At 37.1% G+C, this 23,701-nt stretch overlaps 1 protein-coding gene across 1 annotated transcript in view; it reads right to left on the bottom strand.

The window, feature by feature from the left end:
* Nucleotides 1-22,395, bottom strand: part of LOC122042382 (uncharacterized membrane protein YuiD-like) — a 29,338-nt gene extending 6,943 nt beyond the window's left edge. Inside the window, exons 1-2 of the mRNA XM_042602479.1 lie at nt 22,150-22,395; nt 19,801-19,957 (exon numbers count right to left, since the gene is read on the bottom strand). Of these exons, the coding sequence (XP_042458413.1) occupies nt 19,801-19,957; nt 22,150-22,313 (321 nt within the window). The 5' untranslated portion in view covers nt 22,314-22,395. The remainder of the gene's footprint in view (nt 1-19,800; nt 19,958-22,149) is intronic.
* Nucleotides 22,396-23,701: the final 1,306 nt, after the last annotated feature.

Raw genomic sequence — 23,701 nt, 5'->3', positions numbered from 1 at the left:
GGAACTCATAATGGATATGAGACTAATGATAGCTAAATTGACTAGGTAGTCTACTGAAGTTGGATGATTGATGAACAAATTTTTTCTATTCACAGCCTAGTCAATTGGGGTGTCGAGTCAACTAATGCTATAGTAGAAAAACTAGAGAAAACCTTTAATAAGAAAAATTTACGTAATAACAATCAGATCAGTATCGATTATATTGCATTAGTCAATTGATGGTGCACGGTGTCAGCACAACAAACCAGTAACTAATAGCTTGGATGGCTATAAAAAGGGATGAGGAGGATCTGTCTGAAGCTAGTACTAATTGTCATATTCTTTTAACATTTTGAGTTTTTTGTAATGCATGTTCTCCCTTAATTGTAAAGCTCTATTGTAATTCCCAAGTGACTATAAGAGATTTCTCCAACTTCAAAAAAGTGAATAGTGAGACTTCGGGGGTAATCCATGAAAGGATAATAGACTGCGGATTAGGAGACATGCAAATTGCTGAACCTCATAAACACACGTGTTAGCTAGGTAATTTCCTTTGGTTTCATTTAATTGTGTTTTTGTTGTTGTAAACTAACTTTCCATATTCCCCTCCCCCCAACCTTTGCAGCCATCAAGTCCTCATGGTTCTAACAAGATGTACTCTAGGACAACCCAATAGAAGGTGGACTCTATAGGTGAATACGAAAGGACGACATATTAGAGAAAGATTAAAAGGTGTGTGCATCCAAGGTATTAAGAGTATGATCTGAGATAATTTTGAGGACAATGAAAAACCATTAACAAGGTTGAAGACTTTACCATGATAGTTAGGAGTGAAATGTATCTTGGATTTGAGTATTTAAGCAACATCATCAAAGAATGATGTGAGATAGAAGACCTAAAAGCTATATAAGATGTGAGACATTACAAGTGATTATAATCTTAGAATTTGCACTTTTGACTAGTTAAGGGCCTAAACTACCTAGTGGCTTATAGGAAGCCTTTAACTAAAGGCCAATAAGTTCCCAACTATAGTCTACGATAAAGCTCAATCTGAGCTCTGCATAGGGTTAAAATGGTGTTTGTATGTTTCAGTAGTCAACTGACAGTTTTTCTAATCGACTGCCCAATTAGCCATTGGCTGTGCAATGGCTACTTATATTTGATCAGTCAGACTACAGATTTGTTTCTAATTGACTAGAAGAAACTAAAATAGATCCAATTCGAGCCTTTTTTATATAAGTCATGGAGGTTATTTTGCTTGTCAAGGGTGCATAAAATTGTTTCTAAAATTTTATAGACCAAGGGTCAAGCTAATCAACATCTAACAATGTGAAACACAGTGAAAGCTTTCTCTACAAGCTCTTGGTAACTTTTCTCTTATTTGTTTATGTACAAAGTAAAAGCTAAAATCTCGTGTATTAGGAACCACGAGTTAGGCCATTATATAGAAAAGAAGAAATAAACCAAAAGACCAAACTACCCCTATACTTATTCTAACACTCCCCCTCAAGCTTGAGAATATAGATCATATACACCAAGCTTGTTACATATGTAGTCAATCCGAGGACCTCTAAGTGATTTAGTGAATATATCTGCTAGCTGATCATTTGAGTTTACAAAACTAGTAGATATTTCTCCAGATATGACTTTCTCTCTGACAAAGTGACAATCAACTTCAATATGCTTTGTTCTCTCATGGAAGACTGGATTTGAGTCAATATGCATAGCGGCCTGGTTGTCACATATGAGTGACATTTGTGTAACCTCTCCAAACCTTAGTTCCTGAAGCAACTGTTTTAACCATATAAGTTCTTGACTAGTAATAGTCATAGCTCGATATTCTGCCTCTGCACTGGATCTTGCCACAACATTCTGTTTTTTGCTTTTCCAAGAAACGAGGTTACCTCCGACAAATATACAAAATCCAGAAGTGGATCTTCTATCAGAGGGAGATCCTGCCCAATCTGCATCAGAATATCCCACGACTTGAGTATGTCCTTTGTCTTCATATAGAAGACCCTTTCCTGGTGCACCCCTGATATATCGAACAATGCGAGTCACTGCATCCCAATGTTCTTTGCATGGAGAGCTAAGAAACTGACTTACTACACTCACTGCAAATGAGATATCCGGACGAGTGACAGTAAGGTAGCTTAGTTTCCCTACCAATCGCCTATACCGTTCAGGATCTGAAAAAGGCTCCCCCTGATTTGGTAGGAGCTTGACATTAGGATCCATGGGATTGTCGACTATCTTTGAGTTTAACATTCCTGTTTCTTCCAAAATATCCATTGCATACTTCCTTTGGGATATAATGATTCCTTCCATCTTTAGACTGTCACTTCTATCCCTAGAAAATATTTGAGTTTGCCGAGATCTTTTGTCTGGAAATGTTTGAAAAGAAGTTTTACTTGTGAAATCCCAAGATGATCATTACCTGTGATGACAATATCATCAACATAAACCACTACATAGATGCAACCAGTAGATGAGTGACGATAAAAAACAGAATGATCAGCCTCGCTTCGAGTCATGCCAAACTGCTGAATTACGGTACTAAATCTACTGAACCATGCTCTGGGTGACTGCTTGAGACCATATAAAGATTTCCGCAAGCGACATACAAGACCAGAAGACTCCCCCTGAGCAACAAAACACGGAGGTTGCTCCATGTAGACTTCCTCGAGCAGGTCACCATGTAAGAATGCATTCTTGATGTCCAATTGATGAAGAGGCCAATGGCGAATTGCAGCAATAGACAGAAAAAGACGCACAGAAGACATCTTGGCAACAGGAGAAAAGGTGTCCCCATAATCCAATCCAAATACCTGAGTATAGCCTTTAGCGACAAGACGAGCCTTAAGCCGATCAACCATGCCGTCTACACCAATTTTTACCGTAAACACCCATCGACAACCAACTACTGACTTCCCAGGAGGTAGAGGAACGAGATCCCAAGTCCCACTGCTCTGTAAGGCACTCATTTCATCAAGCATAGCCTGTTTCCATCCTGGATGAGCAAAGGTATCACCTGCAGTCTTTGGAAGAGAAACAGACGACAAGGAAGATAGACAAGAATAATAGGATGGGGAAAGACGATGATAGCTTAAAGAAACATAGTGAGGAGAAGGATTATGAGTGGAACGCATACACTTTCGAAGTGCAATAGGAACATCAGAGTCAGGAGATGGGACCGGAGGAAACGGCGAAGGACTTGGCTCAAAAGATGTGCCCACAGCAGTGTCAGTGTTGGTCGGCGGCAAAGCAGAACGAGGACGACGCTGAAAAAACCTGCAAAGGAGGAGACGAGGCTGGAGATGATAGAGGCGCCTCCGGAGGACAAAAGATAGTCACTGGTGCAAGCGGAGAGGAAGAAACCTCGGCTGTGAAGCGGAAGGACCAAAGAAAGAAACTGACTCAAAGAATGTGACATCAGCAGAGATGAAGTACCAACGAAGAGTAGGAGAATAACACTTGTACCCTTTCTGAGACCGTGGGTACCCAAGGAAGACACACTTATGAGACCGAGGAGAGAGTTTGTCAATGCCGGGATCAAGAGCATGAGCAAAACAAATAAAACCAAAGACCCGAGGTGGTAGAGGATGAAGGGATTGATGTGGATAAAGTACCTGATAAGGTATTTTACCCTAGAGAGTGGATGAAGGCATGCGATTGATGAGATAACACGCAGTAAGTACCGCATCACCCCAAAACTGATGAGGGACATGAGAATGGAGAAGAAGAGTCCGAGTGGTTTCAAGGAGATGACGATTCTTGCGTTCTGCAACCCCATTCTGTTGAGGGGTATGAGGGCAAGACGTGCGATGCAGCACACCATGAGATGTCAAGAAGGTACGAAACTGAGTAGGCAAATACTCGCGTGCATTATCGCTTTGTAAAGTTCGAAGGGAAGTACCAAATTGAGTTTTTATTTCAAGGAAAAAGGATTCAAAAATAGAAAACAATTCTGAACGATCCTTCATTAGATATAACCATGTACAACGGGAAAAATCGTCTATAAAAGTAACAAAATACCTTGACCCCATTGTAGAAGAAACACGACTCGGACCCCAAACATCAGAATGAACCAAAGCAAAAGGAGACATAGCCCGACTTTCAATACGAGGAGAAAAAGAACTATGAACATGCTTGCCTAATTAACACGACGCACAAGATAAAGACTCTAAGTGAGAAAGACTAGGATGTAACTGTTTCAACTTATTAAGACCTGGATGTCCCAACTGAGCATGAATAAGAAGTGGAGATGCCACCGCCGAACCAACAAAAGATGGTTGTTGAAGCCAATATAGGCCATGAGATTCACATCCGAAGTCAATCATCCTCCACGTACTCCGGTCCTGTAAGGAAACAGACGTGTTAGTAAAAGAAATGACACAATCGAGAGATCGAGTAAGTTGACTTATCGACAATAAATTAAAAGGAGCTCCGGGAACATAAAGAACATTATGAATGGAAAGAGATGAAGAAAGATGAACAATACCAATACCCTGGGATCGAGTTTGGGAACCATTGGCCATAGTAACCATTGGTAAATTACCAGAAGTAGTGAGAGAGGAAAAAAGGGATTTATTACCAGTGATATGATCGGTGGCCCCAGAATCAAGAACCCAAGAACCCGAAGAACGAGATATGCCAGTAAAGGAAGTACCAGCGTCTGCAATGGTAGCAGTGGAACCAAAAGCCTGACGATCCTCAAACCATTTCAGAAAGTCAGTATAGGAAGGTGCTGGAGTCGAATCAATTGTTAACTGTGAAGTGGAAGCTGAAGAAGCAACAGAACTCTGAACGATCTGAGCAGCCCGAGGAGGACGACCATGTAGACTCCAGCATTTATCAATCGTGTGACCCGGTCGATGGCAATGATCACACCAAGGGCGTCCTTTGCCACCCTTGCGAGGTGGAGGTCCTTTGTGCCGAGAGACCAAAGCTGACGAGTCGACAGGAACAGAAGAAGGCATCGTCAAGACTTTGGCCGAGACACGGAGAAGTGTCACCCAGGTATTTTCCATGGTAGCTTCTGTGGGGCTGCCCACGGACATGAGAATAATCTGTGGGCAGACCATATAAAGCCAAAGACATAAAAAATTTCTTCCGATTTTCAAGCTCTTCAACAGGATCGGCCGCAGGTGGGAGCAGTTCATTGAAGTCACAAAGAAGGCTAGAAACTGAACCCAGATAAGTCGACATTGAATCCTTGATCTGATGGGCGCTGAGAATGGTCATGAGATCTTCACAAACTTGATAGAGTCGCCGAGAGGTGTTTGTAAAGAGTTGTTGAGCTTGTGTCCAAACAGCTTTGCAGGTTTTGTGAGTACGGAAGACATTCCTAAGAGATGAATGGATGGTGGCTCGGATAATACAACATAACTGAGCGCCAACCTTCTTCCACAGAGGACGATCGGCGACTTGAACATCTTCTTCAGTTTGAGTGAGATGCGTCTCATAACCTTGTCCAACAAGCCAAAGCTCAATGTGAGATGCCCAAGAGATATAATTTTTACCATCCAATTGCTCGGAAGAAAGAGGTGCAGTTATATGGTTGGTAAAGATTGAGGTATCTGGCTTTGGGGCGCCAGATGCAGCCATGAATAGAGCTGTGAACCAGACTGCTGGAATATATGATGTGAGCTTGCTTAGCAACCAATCCACAGAAGAAGAAAGCACTGATCGTATTAGGAAACTAGCTGACAATTGCACCGGATCTGTTTTGGAAAGGCAGGAGAACCAACAGCGGCAGAGCCCAGAACCCTCTACCGGACCTGCCGTGTGCCCTAGCCGACGCGAGCAGAGTTTCTTTTTTTTTTTTTTTTTTAACCTGTGCCGCTTCCTTCACCGTGGCGTCCGACGGCTGACCGCCAAAGATCGCGTTCTTCTCCCTGCGCAGCGCAACTCGCGAGAGAGCAGAAGAAGCCTCCGGCCGGAGAGAAGAAAGAAAGAGGAGGTGGCGCAGGGAAAGCTCGCGGGCCCTAGCTTCACGTGAGAAGAAATGTGCGAACAGAGGCAGAGTGCTGCTCGCGGCGACGGTGCAGAGTGCTGCTCGCGGCGGCGGCGAGAGAGATGCACGGCGAGGAAAGCTCGCGCTGAACGGAAGCTCGCTGGCTGGGATCGGAGGAAATCGGGCGCAACGCAAGGAGCTGCTCGCGGCGTTGACGAGGGAGAGGCGCGGCGAGAGATAAGGAAATTAGGTTTAGGGTTTTAACCTGGCTCTGATACCATGTACAAAGTAAAACCTAAAATCTCGTGTATTAGGAACCACGAGTTAGGCCTTTATATAGAAAAGAAGAAATAAACCAAAAGACCAAACTACCCCTATACTTATTCTAAAATTTTATAGACCAAGGGTCAAGCTAATCAACATCTAACAATGTGAAACAAAGTGAAAGCTTTCTCTACAAGCTCTTGGTAACTTTTCTCTTATTTGTTTAATCACATATTTCTTTGTAAGAGAATTACTTGTACTGAAACTTTCTTCCCTTGGTAAAGGAAATGTTCTTGATGGATTTGTGAGAGTGGTTCACTTGATGAATCAATAGGCTATAGACTAAGAGTAGGACTTTAAACCATGTAAAATCTAGCATGCTAGCACGACCAACTGAATCCACTCAAGCACCTTACTCTTCACATTTGTATTGTCTTTATTTTTGCAAAAGAAATTTTATTTTTAGTTAATCGTCTCTTCAAGTAATCACCACAACAATTCTATAATTGGTATCAAAACGAGGGTACTTATTTTAAAACTAATTGCCTTTAGACTAATCATTAGAGCACATCTTACACCACTAAATTTTTAACTTTAATGTGTAGAAAAGAAAATTTGAGAAACAACGGATGAAGCTTCGGAGCCTTAAATTAATTAAGTTGGCTAAATGGACCAAAAACCAAAGAGAAAAGTATTCAACGAATGCAAAAGCACAACTGACTCTCATGAATGCACAAGCAAAACAAAATTGAAAAATATATAGTGTAAAGGAACTATGGGAGAAATAAATAGATTTGCATGAGGGCACACCTCCAAAGCTAAACTTGCCAGGAGCATCTTTAAAGAACATAAGTAAATACTTTCAAGACGAGGGATGGAGAAATTGCCACCTAAATGCACTCGAAACTAACAACTATTGGAAATTAAATAACAAATTGAGACATGCTCTAAAATGTCCTCAACAAGTTTCTGAGGACTCAACAATGGGCTTCTCAGCATATGCTTTTTCTATGCCAAGAAATTTAGAAAATACATCTTAGAAGAAATATTTCAACCATGGAATTGCATAAAACAAAATATGTTGAGATTGAAAAAACAAGAAAAGCAACTAAAAGGAAGCAAGTTGCATTTGTAGCATATCAAGAAGAAACGAGGAGTTCCCATCAATATTATATTCTTCACTATCGTTATCATCTTCATTAGGGAACAATAAAGAAACACACGTGACTCGTATGGTGAAGAAAGCATTTAGAAGAATCAAAACTCAGAGTCTAACTCAATCAAAACAATAGTTATAGGGAAAGTACAAGATAGAAAAGAAGTGGGTACTTTAATGTTTCAATTGCAATAAGATGTATCAAAGAAAAGTGCTTGAAATTAAGAAAAGCCAAACAAAGAGAAAAAACAAAGAACGTGTAGAAAAAAAGCACGTTCCATTAAGAACCACTTTGGATCATACTTCCATATTCTAAGAAAAAGGAGCAAAGACCCAAGAACAAACACAACATAGCTCTTACGGTGGTTGATGGTAAGGTGTTCTCTACTTCCTCTTTCAAAGAAAAACTAGAAGCAAGCACCTCCAAGATTATATGCTCAAACATTAATAGCAATTCATGTTGGAGTGTCTTCTACCAACTTGGAAAGCGAAGTAAATTCTCCCTTAGTAGATGAATTGATTTGATATAATTGCTAGGTTAACAAAGTTATTAGGAAAGACCAAGAGTAAGGACGAACACCTTAATAAATTAGTTTTCATTGTAGAAGATAAGATTAGCGAAATGTCCCCCCCCCCCCCCTTAAAGTTGATTATTACTGTCTTTATACATTAGGGATGTAGTAGGTTTCAGTATAGCATCATGGTTTTGTAAATTAATGTTCCATTCTAAACCTGCTAAGGTTTCAGAAGTGTATTCTCTTGGTTTTAAAAAGTGTATTCCTTTTGTAGTTAAGGCTTCTATCATATCAGTAACTGAGATTTTAAAGTGGTTATGCATATGGTTCATGGTTTTTCCTAAAAAATAATATCAAATTGTAAATTATCTCCTTGAAATTGTCCTTATCCTTTGGCTTGGATATGTATTTGGATATGTTTCACAAAATCCCGAATAGTCATATTAAAATTGGGACATAAATAAGTTATACCTAAATTAGCATTCATATCTACTTCTATTAGTCCTATAATAACTTTCTCTGTATCAGAGAAACGTATATCATGTAAGACTAGTAAGACTTTGCCTCCTAATTTGGCTTGAGTTAAACCTCTGAGTCCAAATACAATGAGACCAAGATGTATATAATTATGTTTCCTTAGATAGAGGCTTTTTGCAGCCTCTTCTGTCACAAGTCCAAGTTTTACTTCACCTCCATCTGGAAGGTGAATAGCTTCTTGCCTATGATGTCTATAGACAGAAGTAGAAAAGTTTAAAATCCCTTGACTATAAAGTTTCTTGGGATTCAAAGCATTTAATTGTTCATTAGAAAAGATTATTAAATCTTTATCTACATTTATAACTTCTTCTAACCTAAGAGGGCCTAAAGATGAAGTGCTATTTCTTCTGGTAATAGCATCTAACCAAGAAGAGGAAGTGTTTGCTTCCATAGATCTAACAGATCTAGAAACACCAGAAAAGGGCTCAGTTTTTGTCAGACTCATTGAATTTATATGTTAAAAATTTAGAAGTAACTAGTGGTGTCTTTGGAACAATTTTCCCTAATGAAAGATTACTAAGATCTTTAGTGAGCTTAGAAAAGGCTTCTTGAACTTCACTAGATCTCACAAAACTAGTTAAGTGATTATCTATTTGTAGTAATTTAGCTTCTATCACAGTAAGACGATAATGAAGGGAAGTAAGCAGAGCAAGTATAGTATTATTCTGTTGTATCTGGACTTGATCTCCTTTTCCAGGAAGATCAATAGTAACCCGTCTTCTTTTGTAACAGAAAATTGTTTAGTGTAGTCTAGAGCATCTTCATAGTGTGTATTTTCATATTTCAATTTGTTCATTTATATTTAAGTTCTTCTAATAGTGTAAGTATTTTATCTAATTTTTCGTTTAGTTGAGTTTTATTACTGACTATTAAATCTTTTGATTGTGATAGTACTTGTTGAGTTTCTGTTTCGGACACAAGTTTTAAGTTTCTTGATTGTTTTAGATAATCAAGATTACGTAGAACTTCAGCTACAACTTTTTGTAGTTGAAGGGAGACAGTGAGTAGATGTTCCAACTTATATGTGAAAGTTTGATGATGATTTTCTACCGAAATAGTAAAACTTAAGAATAGATCAGTTAAAGTATTTAAGTGAGGTTGTTCAGAGTGTAAAATATGACTAAGTTGTTTACTTCTGACGTAACAAGTATGTTTATTACGATCTAGAGTTATTATATTTCTAGGTTGTAAAGCAAGATCTAAATAGTCAAGAGTTTTACTAGAAGATGTGCACATAAAAAGAACCAGAGAATGTCTGGCTCTGATACCAATATTAAAGACACGAGAAGAGTTTTTTTTTTATATTAAAGACACGAGAAGTTTTTTATATATATATATATCTAAAAGAGTTGGCTAGAAAGAGGAAAGGGTTGGCTGTTGGATAAAGAACTCACTCTAAACCTTAGATAATTATCTGTTGTTTTCTAACTCACCAATAAGCCTCACCTAGTAGAGAGCCTCTAGAGCTTCTGTATAGTTCTTGGTTTCTTACCCCGCCCATTCAGGTCTTACTGTAGCATGGACGCTCTATTGCCTTACTTAGCCAGCACATGTTTTACAGAATCAAAAACTAGAACTCCGTCTTCTCTCTTAGCTAGTTGCAGATGAAAGCATCTAAGAAGGACTGAGGACTATTGTTTTTAAACAACACATAAATATCAGAAGGTTTAGAGAGAGAAGAAAACTACTCAGCCATATTTTGAAAACATAATATTATTATTGATAGACAAAATACTTACAAGAGTAGGGAAAGAAAAGCTTACAAACTGAACTGCTTACAAAGAGCTTACAAACTTCAACACACTTATTGCTTATACTTGCTTTGATGCCTCTTGTATGAAGAGAAGGCATCTATTTATAGAGAGGAGAGGAAGAAACTAGAAGTGCAACGTGGACTCTGAAGTGTTGTAGTATGCGGTCAGCACATATGTCATATAATAGTTGAGGTCATTGCTTTAGTCATGCTTACTGCTGACATCATTGCTTCCGTCAGTATTTATATTTCCATCATATTAATTAAATTGGCTTCTTCAACTGAGCCCATTGAGGGAGGAACTATTGTAGTTGACACAATGGAAGGAGTCTTTTGTTTTAACCATGCAACATTTTTCTTTTGATAGAACTGGCATAAATTTTGATGTTGTGTTGTATAGAGAAAGGGAAAATGAACTGTACCACATTTAGTAGGCCGGTAAATTTTCTCTGTAAATGTTTCTCCTGCCAAAACGTATTCTGTAGGATCATGGTATGGATCCTATAACCAGGAACTCCCTTGGAGAGAAGCTCTCCAATGTTTAAGTTGTTCAGACAATGGTTTTGGTGAAAGTCATTCTTTATCTGGATGAGAAGGGTAATCTTCAAAAGCTGATAACTGAATGTTGAGGCCTTGAACATCAAGTTTAATCAAGTGTCGAGCTGGTTCTGTTTGTGTATCAAGTCATTCTGGTGGCGAGCTATCAAAAGTAGCTAGAACAAAAGTTTCTCTTTCTTCTATTAAATGTTGAGTAAGTCTCCCCAAAGTTGGAGGTAACAATGGAATAATCTAATTCCTGTATCCAAACTTGATGTAGAAGTCCATAAGTCATTAAAGAGTCTGGTGTAATAAGTTTTCCTCTGTAGTTTCATTTTTGAAACTTTTCAAGTTGTAAGTTAGCTTGTCTAATCGAGTATAATAATTGACATCTACAACCTGATTCCATGGGCTGAGTGCACTGGGGAAATTGATTGGTACACGGAAGTTTATCTGAGTATTCTTCTGTATAAGTAATCATAATACCAGGGGTGAGATTCTGATGGAACCAATTAAGTGCATCAGATAATTCCAATAAAGTCTTGTAGGAGGATGTATCTCCTAATATTCTTAAATATAAAGTAATATCTTTTGGAAGTGCTTTTAAAGAGAAGAGGTTATCTCTCTTCTTTTGTCCTTGAAGAGTTTCTAAAGACTAGTAATTAAGGGGTTTAAGTGGAACAGATCAAAGATCAGTATCTTGTTGTTCTGTAGTCGAAGAAGTAGCAGCCATCAAATAAGTTTTGTCTTCTTGAAGTTTATTGTTGTTAGTCTGAGTCTGAAGTATAGGCCTTATAATGAAATTTCGGCCCAATTTTTCTCTTAATAAGTCATATGCTTCATTAAGAGAATAGAAACCTTTATAAGAAGGTTTATCTTCTTCTGGAAGTAGACTTTTAACTTCATCCCAAGTAGAATACAGACCAGCATGAGAAAATCGCATAACAAGTAAACTTCTTTCCAAGTGGTTTTTGTATGGTAGTGAAAAAGTAATTGAAAAGAGCATTGATAATGGCTATCTTCTGACTAGATACTCCTGGTGAAATAGGAATATTCCAGATGTTATCAATTAAACATTGCTGCACAGTATCAAGTTGTGTTCTAAGTGGAAAATCAAAAGTATCTCCTTTGCGAGAGAATTGTGGAAGTTCTTGATTACCAAACTTTATAGTCTTTTGATACCCATAAGTACGTACTCGTTTTTGGAAATCCATGGCTGTAAACAAAAGTTTAAGTGAGTAAGCGAGATAAAGTATCAGCAAGGAAGTTAGAACTTCCTTTAATATGCTCCCATTGGATTTTAAGTCCTTTATTTAAAATAGCATCAGTAAATTTTAGCCAACGTTTAGATCCTAGTCCTTTTCTAACTTCCTTTGTTTGTTGACTATATTTTACTATTGCTTCACAATCAGTTCGTATAGTGATTTCAGATTTATTGCATATGAATAAAAAGAATGATTCTAAGCAATATATTACAGCAAGTAATGGTGACTCTATTCCCTGGACAGCCTTTTCTTGTCCAAAAGGACACTTTGAATGGCTAGTTATGCCTTTTGGATTAAAAGTAGCCCCTCAAATATTTCAACGTAAAATGGATGATATTTTTAGACCGGTTACAGACTTTACTTGTGTTTACATAGACGATGTTCTTGTTTTTTCTAAAACAAAAGAAGAACATTATGCACATTTACATATGATTTTCAATTTATTCGAAAAACATGGACTCATTGTATCTAAAAGAAAAATGAAACTTGCAGTTCCTTACATTGAATTTTTAGGAAGTTTGATTGGCCAAGGTAAAATAACTCTTCAGGCTCATATTACTAGTAAAATTCTAGATTTTCCTGATAAAATGGAAGATATCAAAACCCTTAGATCATTCTTAGGATTACTTAATTATGCAAGATCATATCTTAAAGATATAGGAAAGATTAGTGAACCTTTGTATAATAAAACCTCTCAGACAGGACAAAGATACTTTAATCAACAAGATATAGATTTAATCAAACAAATCAAAGTTATGGTTCAACAATTTACCACACTTAACTTTACCTTTGGATATTGATTACTTAGTTATTGAAACTGACGGATGTGAAACCGGATGAGGAGGAGCATTATATAGCAAAAGATCTAAATATGATCCTAAAACTTTAGAACAATTATGTAGATATGCTTCTGGTAAATATAAAGAAAAAGGGAGACTTACATCCTTAGATTTTGAATTACTTGCTGTAATATATTGCTTAGAATCATTCTTTTTATTCATATTCAATAAATCTAAAATCACTATACGAACTGATTGTGAAGCAATAGTAAAATATAGTCAACAAACAAAGGAAGTTAGAAAAGGACTAGGATCTAAACATTGGCTAAAATTTACTGATGCTATTTTAAATAAAGGACTTAAAATCCAATGGGAGCATATTAAAGGAAGTTCTAACTTCCTTGCTGATACTTTATCTCGCTTGCTCACTTAAACTTTTGTTTACAGCCATGGATTTCCAAAAACGAGTACGTACTTATGGGTATCAAAAGACTATGAAGTTTGGTAATCAGGAACTTCCACAATTCTCTCGCAAAGGAGATACTTTTGATTTTCCACTTAGAACACAACTTGATACTGTGCAACAATGTTTAATTGATAACATCTGGAATATTCCTACTTCACCAGGAGTATCTAGTCAGAAGATAGCCATTATCAATGCTCTTTTCAATTACTTTTCCACTACCATACAAAAACCACTTGGAAAGAAGTTTACTTGTTATGTGATTTTCTCAGGACCATATGCTGATCTGTATTCTAGTTGGGATGAAGTTAAAAGTCTACTTCCAGAAGAAGATAAACCTTCTTATAAAGGTTTCTATTCTCTTAATGAAGCATATGACTTATTAAGAGAAAAATTGGGCCCAAATTTAATTATAAGCCCTATACTTCAGACTCAGACTAACAACAATAAACTTCAAGAAGACAAAACTTATTTGATGGTTGCTACTTCTTCGACTACAGAACAGCAAGATACTGATCTTTTGTCTGTTCCACTTAAACCCCTTAATTACCAGTCTTTAGAAACTCTTCAAGGACAAAAGAAGAGAGATAACCTCTTCTCTTTAAAAGCACTTCCAGAAGATATTACTTTATATTTAAGAATATTAGGAGATACATCCTCCTACAAGACTTTCTTGGAATTATCTGATGCACTTAATTGGTTCCATCAGAATCTCACCCCTGGTATTATGATTACTTATACAGAAGAATACTCAGATAAACTTCCGTGAACCAATCAATTTCCCCAGTGCACTCAGCCCATGGAATCAGGCTGTAGATGTCAATTATTATACTCAATTAGACAAGCTAACTTACAACTTGAAAAGTTTCGAAAATGAAACTACAGAGGAAGACTTATTACACCAGACTCTTTAATGACTTATGGACTTCTACATCAAGTTTGGATACAGGAATTAGGTTATATTCCATTGTTACCTCCAACTTTGGGGAGACTTACTCAACATTTAATAGAAGAAAGAGAAACTTTTGTTCTAGCTACTTTTGATAGCTCGCCACCAGAATGGCTTGATACACAAACAGAACCAGCTCGATACTTGATTAAACTTGATGTTCAAGGCCTCAACTTTCAGTTATCAGCTTTTGAAGATTACCCTTCTCATCCAGATAAAGAATGGCTTTCACCAAAACCATTGTCTGAACAACTTAAACATTGGAGAGCTTCTCTCCAAGGGAGTTCCAGGTTATGGGATCCATACCATGATCCTACAGAATACGTTTTGGCAGGAGAAACATTTACAGAGAAAATTTACTAGCCTACTAAATGTGGTACAGTTCATTTTCCCTTTCTCTATACAACACAACATCAAAATTTATGCCAGTTCTATCAAAAGAAAAATGCTGCATGGTTAAAACAAAAGACTCCTTCCATTGTGTCAACTACAACACTTCCTCCCTCAATGGGCTCAGTTGAAGAAGCCAATTTAATTAATATGATGGAAATATAAGTACTGACGGAAGCAATGATGTCAGCAGTAAGCATGACGAAAGCAATGACCTCAACTATTATATGACATATGTGCTGACCGCATACTACAACACTTCAGAGTCCACGTTGCACTTCTAGTTTCTTCCTCTCCTCTCTATAAATAGATGCCTTCTCTTCATACAAGAGGCATCAAAGCAAGTATAAGCAATAAGTGTGTTGAAGTTTGTAAGCTCTTTGTAAGCAGTTCAGTTTGTAAGCTTTTCTTTCCCTACTCTTGTAAGTATTTTGTCTATCAATAATAATATTGTGTTTTCAAAATATGGCTGAGTAGTTTTCTTCTCTCTCTAAACCTTCTGATATTTATGTGTTGTTTAAAAACAATAGTCCTCAGTCCTTCTCAGATGCTTTCATCTGTAACTAGCTAAGAGAGAAGACGGAGTTCTAGTTTTTGGTTCTGTAAAACATGTTCTGGCTAAGTAAGGCAATAGAGCGTCCATGCTACAGTAAGACCTGAATGGCCGAGGTAAGAAACCAAGAACTATACAAAAGCTCTAGAGGCTCTCTACTAGGTGAGGCTCACTGGTGAGTTAGAAAACAACAGATAATTATCTAAGGTTTAGAGTGAGTTCTTTATCCAACAACCAACCCTTTCCTCTTTCTAGCCAACTTTTTTTAAGGAATGTAAAATGCATATTACTCAACTCCTGGCTTTAAAAGCCATACAAAGGTCTGATTCTAGACATAGAAGTCCAGCCTTTATTGTTAATAAAGGAGCAGAACAAAAGAGAGGACAGTCTAGAATGGTATTTAAATATAAAAGACTTAATGATAATTGCCATGATCATGGCTATAAAATACCTGATAAAGATCAACTTATAAATAAAATACAAAAATCCAAATGGTATTCAAAATTTGATATGAAGTCTGGTTTTTGGCAAGTCAAAATGCACCCAGACTCTATTCCCTGGACAGCCTTTTCTTGTCCAGAAGGACACTTTGAATGGCTAGTTATGCCTTTTGGATTAAAAGTAGCTCCTCAAATATTTCAACGTAAAATGGATGATATTTTTAGACCAGTTATAGACTTTACTTGTGTTTACATAGACGATGTTCTTGTTTTTTCTAAAACAAAAGAAGAACATTATGCACATTTACATATGATTTTCAATTTATTCGAAAAACATGGACTCATTGTATCTAAAAGAAAAATGAAACTTGCAGTTCCTTACATTGAATTTTTAGGAAGTTTGATTGGCCAAGGTAAAATAACTCTTCAGGCTCATATTACTAGTAAAATTATGAAATTTCCTGATAAAATGGAAGATATCAAAACCCTTAGATCTTTCTTAGGGTTACTTAATTATGCAAGTGCAATAAATCTCATAAAGCTAACCAACTTAGAGTCAAGGAACTATAAATTAAAAATGAGAACCTTAAAGTGCAACTAATATCATTTTTTTGTATACTTGTTGATAATATTTTTTCAAGTGGACATAAATTTAGCTTTTCTTAGTTTAGGTGCTATTTAACAATAAGTTACACATGGATGAACATTATAAGTAGGGAATCCTAAGTCTACATTGTTTTTACTTTTAAAGAACAATGAAAGCATGAACCATTTGTTTTTTTGAAACCAAATTCCTAAGAATTTTAGTGAGTTATATGATGCTATGGTTGAGGATATGAATAGGGATTAGACTTGTTTTAATTTTGTTAATTGTGATTTCCAAACTAAGTTATGGTTACTGCTGCTATTTATCGTGTGGGGATGGGGAAAAAATTGTGGATGTTTCAAGGAGGTGAAGAATCCTTCTAAGAATTATCATAGTGAATAATTAATAACGTGTTGAAATTCCTTGACTAGTAGGGATATGGTGGATGTTATGCACATTTTGTAGTTTGGCAACCATTATGTGGAAATCTCAAGTTGAGTTCGAACTATTTATGCTATATGTTGGATGCTGGACTTGTACTAAGTCACTACTGGATGTAGCTTTATGCTGGAAGCTTGTTGAAGCTATAGTGAGTTGTTAAAAGGTAGGTTGACGTTCAACATGAACTACTAAAGGATGAAACTTAGAGTTGATAGTTCTTGTTTTTAATTGGTCATTGTGATAGGTGTAACTTTAGATCATGGAACTACACTTTGTTTTATGACGCATTTGGTATAGCATGTCATTCTCTAGATGCTTCTGAACTGAAGGGATTATACGTGCTAAAACTGTTTTAGCACCTTAGTAGGAAGCATTGTTTGGCCTATCATGATACAAGATGGAATGAGGAACTTTTGGATAGTGTAGCTATTAGCAACATTGATATCAAGTTGTCTGAGAAGTTGAAGATGGGGTGAATGGTGCATGTACATGAGTTTTAAATTTGAAGTGATGAAATTGGAAAGTTGTTGGCCAGAATTGGCATGGAGATGATTATTCTCTAGCAAGCATGGCTTTCATTTGTTGATTGCTATCTGTTAGTCGGTTTCACCATGAGATAAATTGTGAAAATGATGGTACCAGATACTGATCAAATCGGCTGATACCTCATTGATGTCATGTACTTGGTATGTTAGTCAAATTGGTGGATACATAAGCAGTCTGATACTTCTGAATGTTATTTGGTTGTTGATAGGTTTGTGATAGAGCCAGGTTTCAAAAATAAAGATATGCGCTATTAAATATACCTGAATTTCCAGAGCTATTTTTTTTCTTGGTTGAGATAGAGAGACAAACTATGCTTCAATTTATTGAGGGCTCTCCATGATAGATCCATCAGGAGTGTTATGAGAAAGGAATGAATGGTTAGAGAAATTATATCTTAATCTTGGTAGATATAATCCTGGGAGAGTAGTCTTGGGTAGTGACCCCAAGTGGTGCTTGAGGTGTCTGAATTCCATGTGATCATGAGCACTGATATTCTGTCAGGAATGAGTCCAATAATTGATAGGGCACTCTCCGTTAAAGTGTAAAAGTGCCTACAATTGAGGGGCTTTAATCATTTCTGCAGTGCAAGCCTAATAAGTGTGGATTAAGGGAGGGAAGGGCTACTTTGTTTCCCTTTTAAAAATGGAAATGCCAGACATGGTAATTGGTTGTTTTTAGCTACGTTTGCAAGTTGAGCAGGACAAAGGAAGATTGTAGTAGATAATGGTAATTTAGGGTCCAACTGCAAGAACTTTAAGACAAGGGTTTATTACCCCAGTATTTCACCATGTGGTACATTTGTGTGGTCCTTCAAGAAGAGGAATGTCGTGTACTTTCAGTCGTCCCTAGTCCCCAAGCCTTATCCCTTGTGAGGGGACCTCGTGGCACTGTGTCTCTTGCTCTGACCCTCGGTTTCCCAAGGGCCGAGTGAGAACAACAGGGAGCGGCGTGTAGACGAGGCCTCTGTCAATCTGTTTGTCTCAGAGGTGCTAAGACTCACGAGTGGACTGGTTCTATTTGTTAGTTGCCTGAATATGTCCCGACTTGTGGCATGACCTGACTTTATTTAAAAGCACTTTTCATTTTTTTTTTCCTTTCGACTTTCCCTGGTATGAGTCCTACCAGAAGGTCAGGTTCTCTTCGAACCTGGATGGTAGGATAATCCTAACAAGTTTTTTAGGTTTTTTCATTGTGGAGTCAATTTGTTTGATCAACTAAAAGGCACTCAAGGTCAGATTACCACTAGTTTTGGAGATTGGGATTCTTTTTATGGTCGTTAAGAATTCTACTTGTGTTTAACTTGAAGCAGGTATAATGTATCCCGGAGAGCATTCAGGATGAACTGATAACACCCTAAGCTCTAAATTATTACAAGATGGGTAAGATTGGTTTGTTAGGAGCAAGTTACTATCTTGATGCACTTATTTCATATTGCATGCACATGATGGCATTGCCCTAATACAAACATGGGTGTTGTCCCTATACATATGCACTTATTTTATATTGCATGCAAATGACGTTGACCTAAGTGTGAACATGAGAGTCATCCTTAATGTTAATTTGTTGTCTAAATACTAATTAAGTTGTTCATTAAGATGCAAGTAGTTTTTCTTTTATTTGTCTTGATTGCTCAGCATGGTGAATGTATTAATTCTATACATTATTCTTGTTGTATGGTTGTCAGATATGCTTTCACTGTTATTGTTGCCTTTTGATATATAGATAGAAGGAGCAAGACCATAGGACTATAGGAGACACTGAGATGGTGGAACATGGTGTCAACGAATCATGTTGGTGATGTGTAACTAAGACTCATTAGTTAACACATGATACTCTTCTTGCGTATTAGTTGGTGTTTTAGGATCACCATTTGGTATGGTCCATTATATGAATTTAGGCTATGTGCATGTCTTGGTGTTAGTGTGTATGCTTGTCCTTTACGAAGTGTTTGGTGGTTTGTAATTACTTGTTCATATCATGGTTGGAAACTTAATATGTTAAATTATTAGTTTTAATGTCCACTATAACTATGGTTGTTTAATCATTTGATGATTAAATTTTTAGTTTTGATGCCTACTAGAATTATGGTTTATTAGTATTTTGAAGATTCTTTTGTTGTTAAGAAATGGTGAATCTATGAGTTATGCAATTATTTAATCACATATGTATGTTAAGGAGCTTATTTGGGGAGTTTTTAAGATTTATAATTGATCAAAATCATGTAGAACTTAGCCCATGTCAAATTGTTAGTCAACCAATATCCAACATTGGTTGACACTTCTCTCTCAAGCTAAGTTGGTGAACCAACATTTCCAAGTGGATCAACACACTTTTCCAACAGCATTGTTTTGTCGACCAAACTTCTAAATTTGGTCAAGGATTAGCCTTGGTCAACCTAAGCCCCCTTTATGTCCCCCTTCTCTAGAGTATTTGATTAGGAGTTTGGGGGTGTAATTTAGCATAAGTCCAAGGTTGATATTACAAAATAAAAATTCATTTTATATGGTATCTTTTACTTAGTTGGTCTCTTTGTCATTTAATAAATGTCTAGAACTTTGAGTTTTTTATGAGTGAAATAGCGAACAATCCGTAACTTTTTCAATTTCATATTCAAAATAGAAAAAATATAGAATTAAAATAACTATTCCTATTGGTAGTGATCACATCAAATCAGTTTATATTGTGGCTTACCACAGATGCTAATATTGTTGCTGTAGCGAATGTAGGACTATTCAAGCCATCTTGAATTCCAATAGCCACTGCTAATGCTGTCACTGTGGCTGAATGCGATGATGGCATTCCACCAGATCCAATTAGTTGTTTGGTGTCCCATCGTCTTTCCTTGTACCTGTGATGCGGCATGAAAGCAAAGAAAATTCAAATAAAGCTCTAATACCACTTGATATAACACCAAGAAGCATTTTCTACAAAGAAAAAAAATTAGGAAGAAGAATATTGTAAACCTAAAGAATGATTTATATGAGGGCTTTGGGGAACCATTTATGGAACAAACAATGATCATTCTCTAAACATGTTCTCATAACAAAAATGTATTTCCTAATTACTTAGTAAAAATATGGCATTCTCAAAGTAACTTACTGTAATAAAATATAAAATTTATGATTTTAGACTAGTTCAAAATAAAATTTACCTTTTAAAATTTTATTTAAAAAAAAAAACTTAATCTAAAATTCCTAATTTAAACTCTCTAGTTTTAAATCTAATTTTAAACTGCTCATTTTTCTCATATATAGAAGAATTTATCTTTAGGCAAGGTGCAATATCTTAAATTTGTGTAGCCTTTCCAATAAGTAAAGAATAAATAAAATTTCTAAGTCTTGACTTTCATTAAAGAGTATAATTTACTTAATCTTATTTTTTGAACGTCTCTTCAATTGCCAAGTCAACGAGTGATAAATTACAATTTGAAGCAACTACAGTCATAGATTATTTTTTTTCATACGGCAATCGCTTACAAGCATGGTTACAGATAAAGATCATATTAGCAAATTGTATTAGTCCAAACTATTTTAGGTTGGGTAAGATAAAATCATATATAGATTCAAAATGATAGTTATAGATTAGCGATTTCTAGTAATTTATCCAACACAATATTTAGGTGCAAATGGGAAGGTGAAGTAGACAGAAGAGAAGAAATTCCTCTGTGCACGTGCAAGTGCACTCTATACAAGCTTGCATGTCTGGACTCTGGAATCCAGAATCTAGAGGGTTAAAGAAGAGTTGCATAAGCTTTATGATGTGTGCCAACTTGAATCATGGGGCATCCCTATGCTTTTCAGTTGCGATATAAGAAAGGCGATGGATAACTAGAGATAGGATAATGCCAAAAAAAAAACTATCTTTGTTTAAAGGAAAACTGATGTGCATATATTGACCAGCTAAAATAGACTAAACAATGGCAAAGGTGTCATCATCTAACCACATTGGATTAGGTGTGTCAAGTCATCAACACAATAAGTGCTTTGAATCAATGGCTGAGCTATTGACAACAAAATCCCATATGCAACAGGTGATAACACCTCTGCACTTCATAAAAAAAGATTGACGTCTAGAACAATGGCCAAGGCTTCACCTAACAGATGCCTCACTAGTTGTGTTGATATCAGACTGTGAATCACATTGCAAGGTGATTGTTTGGTTTCACATGATTCTTCTTGAACCTACCAACTCACACATTTGAGAAGCATAACAGAGCCACTCACCATCTTGTTCTCAGATTTCATGTGAGAGAATAGGGAGCAAATTGGTGGTATTGGAAAGGGTTGAAGCATGATAATCGGAATCTGGATTTGCTATAACGTCACAGGTTTACCTCAAGTTTATCTTAGATCAAGGACCAAGTCGAAACTAGCAAGTAATTGACAGATTGAATTTGATAAAATGTAATCACTAAACCATCAAAACTAAGGGAAAAGAGACACATAACAAGCCTTATCCACCTACTCAGTGGAATGTTGACTGGCATGAGGGGGGCGACAGGAGCTGCCATTCTCGACATCCTTTAATTGTTCCGAAGGAATAAGCCTTACTCCATGTTTTTCATCTAGAATAAACTTTACTCCCTTTGGAAAAGGAGGGGTTTCTTTTATCACTGTAGACTATTTGTTTCTATTCGTCTTCATATAATGGTGTGTTGTTTTAAGAGCCGTATGCACGTATTGGAGGTCTGTTCCTTTGTGCATCTCTTTCCATCAAAAAATAATTAGAATTCACAGAAGAAAAAAAAAACAATAATATTGTCAGGGATCTACTAAAGATCTCTCTTCTACGTTTCTGTAATTTTCTAAACAAGAAAGAAGCACGGTTAGAATAACAGAACCATAACTCGAGATAAGATCAAAAAGGTCTCGCTTAAAACACAATCTATCGCCAGATCAAGATTCTACAACGCAGAAAAAGTTACAGGGGAGAGACAATACCTCAGTCTATAGGATCAATCAAGGTACATTCAAGAAGGGAAAAAACAAAAATAAAAATATAAAACAGGAGAAGGAAACATGGATTGGGTTGGCTCGTTACCAGGTGACCAAGAACTTGATGGTCTGGGCGATGACAAAGGCGACGATGGCCGCGATCAAGGGACAGTTACGGAAGACGGATGGGTAGCTGCTCGAAGATGATGGCGACGACCAAGTTGAAGCCGAGGAGGCCGCGGAGCGACCACCGTCCATCATACCTCTCATGGTGAAGAAATGAATATGCCCTCGCCATTGGCATCGTCGCCGTGTCTGTTTGAAGCTTCAAGCTTGAGGAAATGACCAACCAACTGAAGCATACTTGGGTTTAACACTCACTTTTAGACCTGCATTATAATTGGACAGCAAAGCACAATTTGTATCTCCTTTCGTAGAGACAGCCTCATGATAATAATTCCCGTGAATTGATTTTGCTAATAGATTCACCTCTTTAATCAATTATATATACATATAATTGTTGGAAGCAGAGGCCCCAGGGAGGGAGCCAGTTGACTGACGCATTTTGGAGCATGTCAAATCATAACTAACCATTAGTGGCTCATGCCATCGTCAAACCGGAGCACGCACTTTCAAATATGCATTATAATTGGCCTTGCCTATTGTGGATCAACCTGGTAATATACCGACGATATTTTGGGCCCACCCAAGAATGTCCTATCGAACCATAATGTCAGGGGAATATCCCAATTGAAAAGAGGCCCACGTTCGAATACAAGCCATACGAATATCTCAGATCGTGAACATCCCATGAATATCTTGACTGAGAACATCCTCGCACTCTAGTACACATCATGAGAATATATCCCCGCACTCTAATACACTTTTATAGGAACATTATCTATCGGAAACATCCCCACACTCTAGTATAAATAATGAGAGCATTATCGACCGAGAACATCATCACACTCCAATGCATATCATGGGAACATCCCCAATCCAAAACATCGCCATACTCTAGTACATATCATGGGAACATCACCGTACTCTATCCCTACATGACAGACGAACTCCAAAGGATAAATCTCCATCCTCCTACCATCTCGAGAAAGCGCGACCAATAGAGTGGTGACTACCAGTAACCACCATCAGATACTATCAGATAGCAACTGACAACGTTTGATGCAAGTGGGCTCACGAAGGCAAACATACAGAACTAATGTTGTTGCCTTAGCTAATTAATAAAGCCTCATTGGACAAGACAGCCGAAAGTTGAATTGGCAACTCAAATGGATGCCTGGAAGGCTTGGGTATAAAAGGTAGGTAGGCATAAGAAAAAACAAACGTTCTTTGCATGCACATACATGCATTTTCATTTACTTCCATTCCTCCCTTCGGCTTAGGGCTGACTTAGGCTCTGTTTATTTGGGAGAGTGGAAAACAAAATTAAGGAAAAGTTTTCACGGTGGAAAAGTTTCCGTCGTTTACTTCATTAAAATTTTCCGAAGGAAAAGTAACGTAATCCATCAGCGGATAATTTTGGAGTCAAAATCGATCACCTCAAAATCGGACGGAAAGCAGCGGATGGAAAAAAAAATGACGCATGTACCCCTTTTGTATTCACAAAATTACATCATATACCAAAAAAAAAATAACGC

Source organism: Zingiber officinale, chromosome 2A (assembly GCF_018446385.1).
Source record: "Zingiber officinale cultivar Zhangliang chromosome 2A, Zo_v1.1, whole genome shotgun sequence".
In the NCBI taxonomy this organism is placed as follows: Eukaryota; Viridiplantae; Streptophyta; class Magnoliopsida; order Zingiberales; family Zingiberaceae; genus Zingiber; species Zingiber officinale.
Note: the sequence above shows the minus strand (reverse complement) of the source record. Positions and strands in the feature narration are given on the sequence as shown.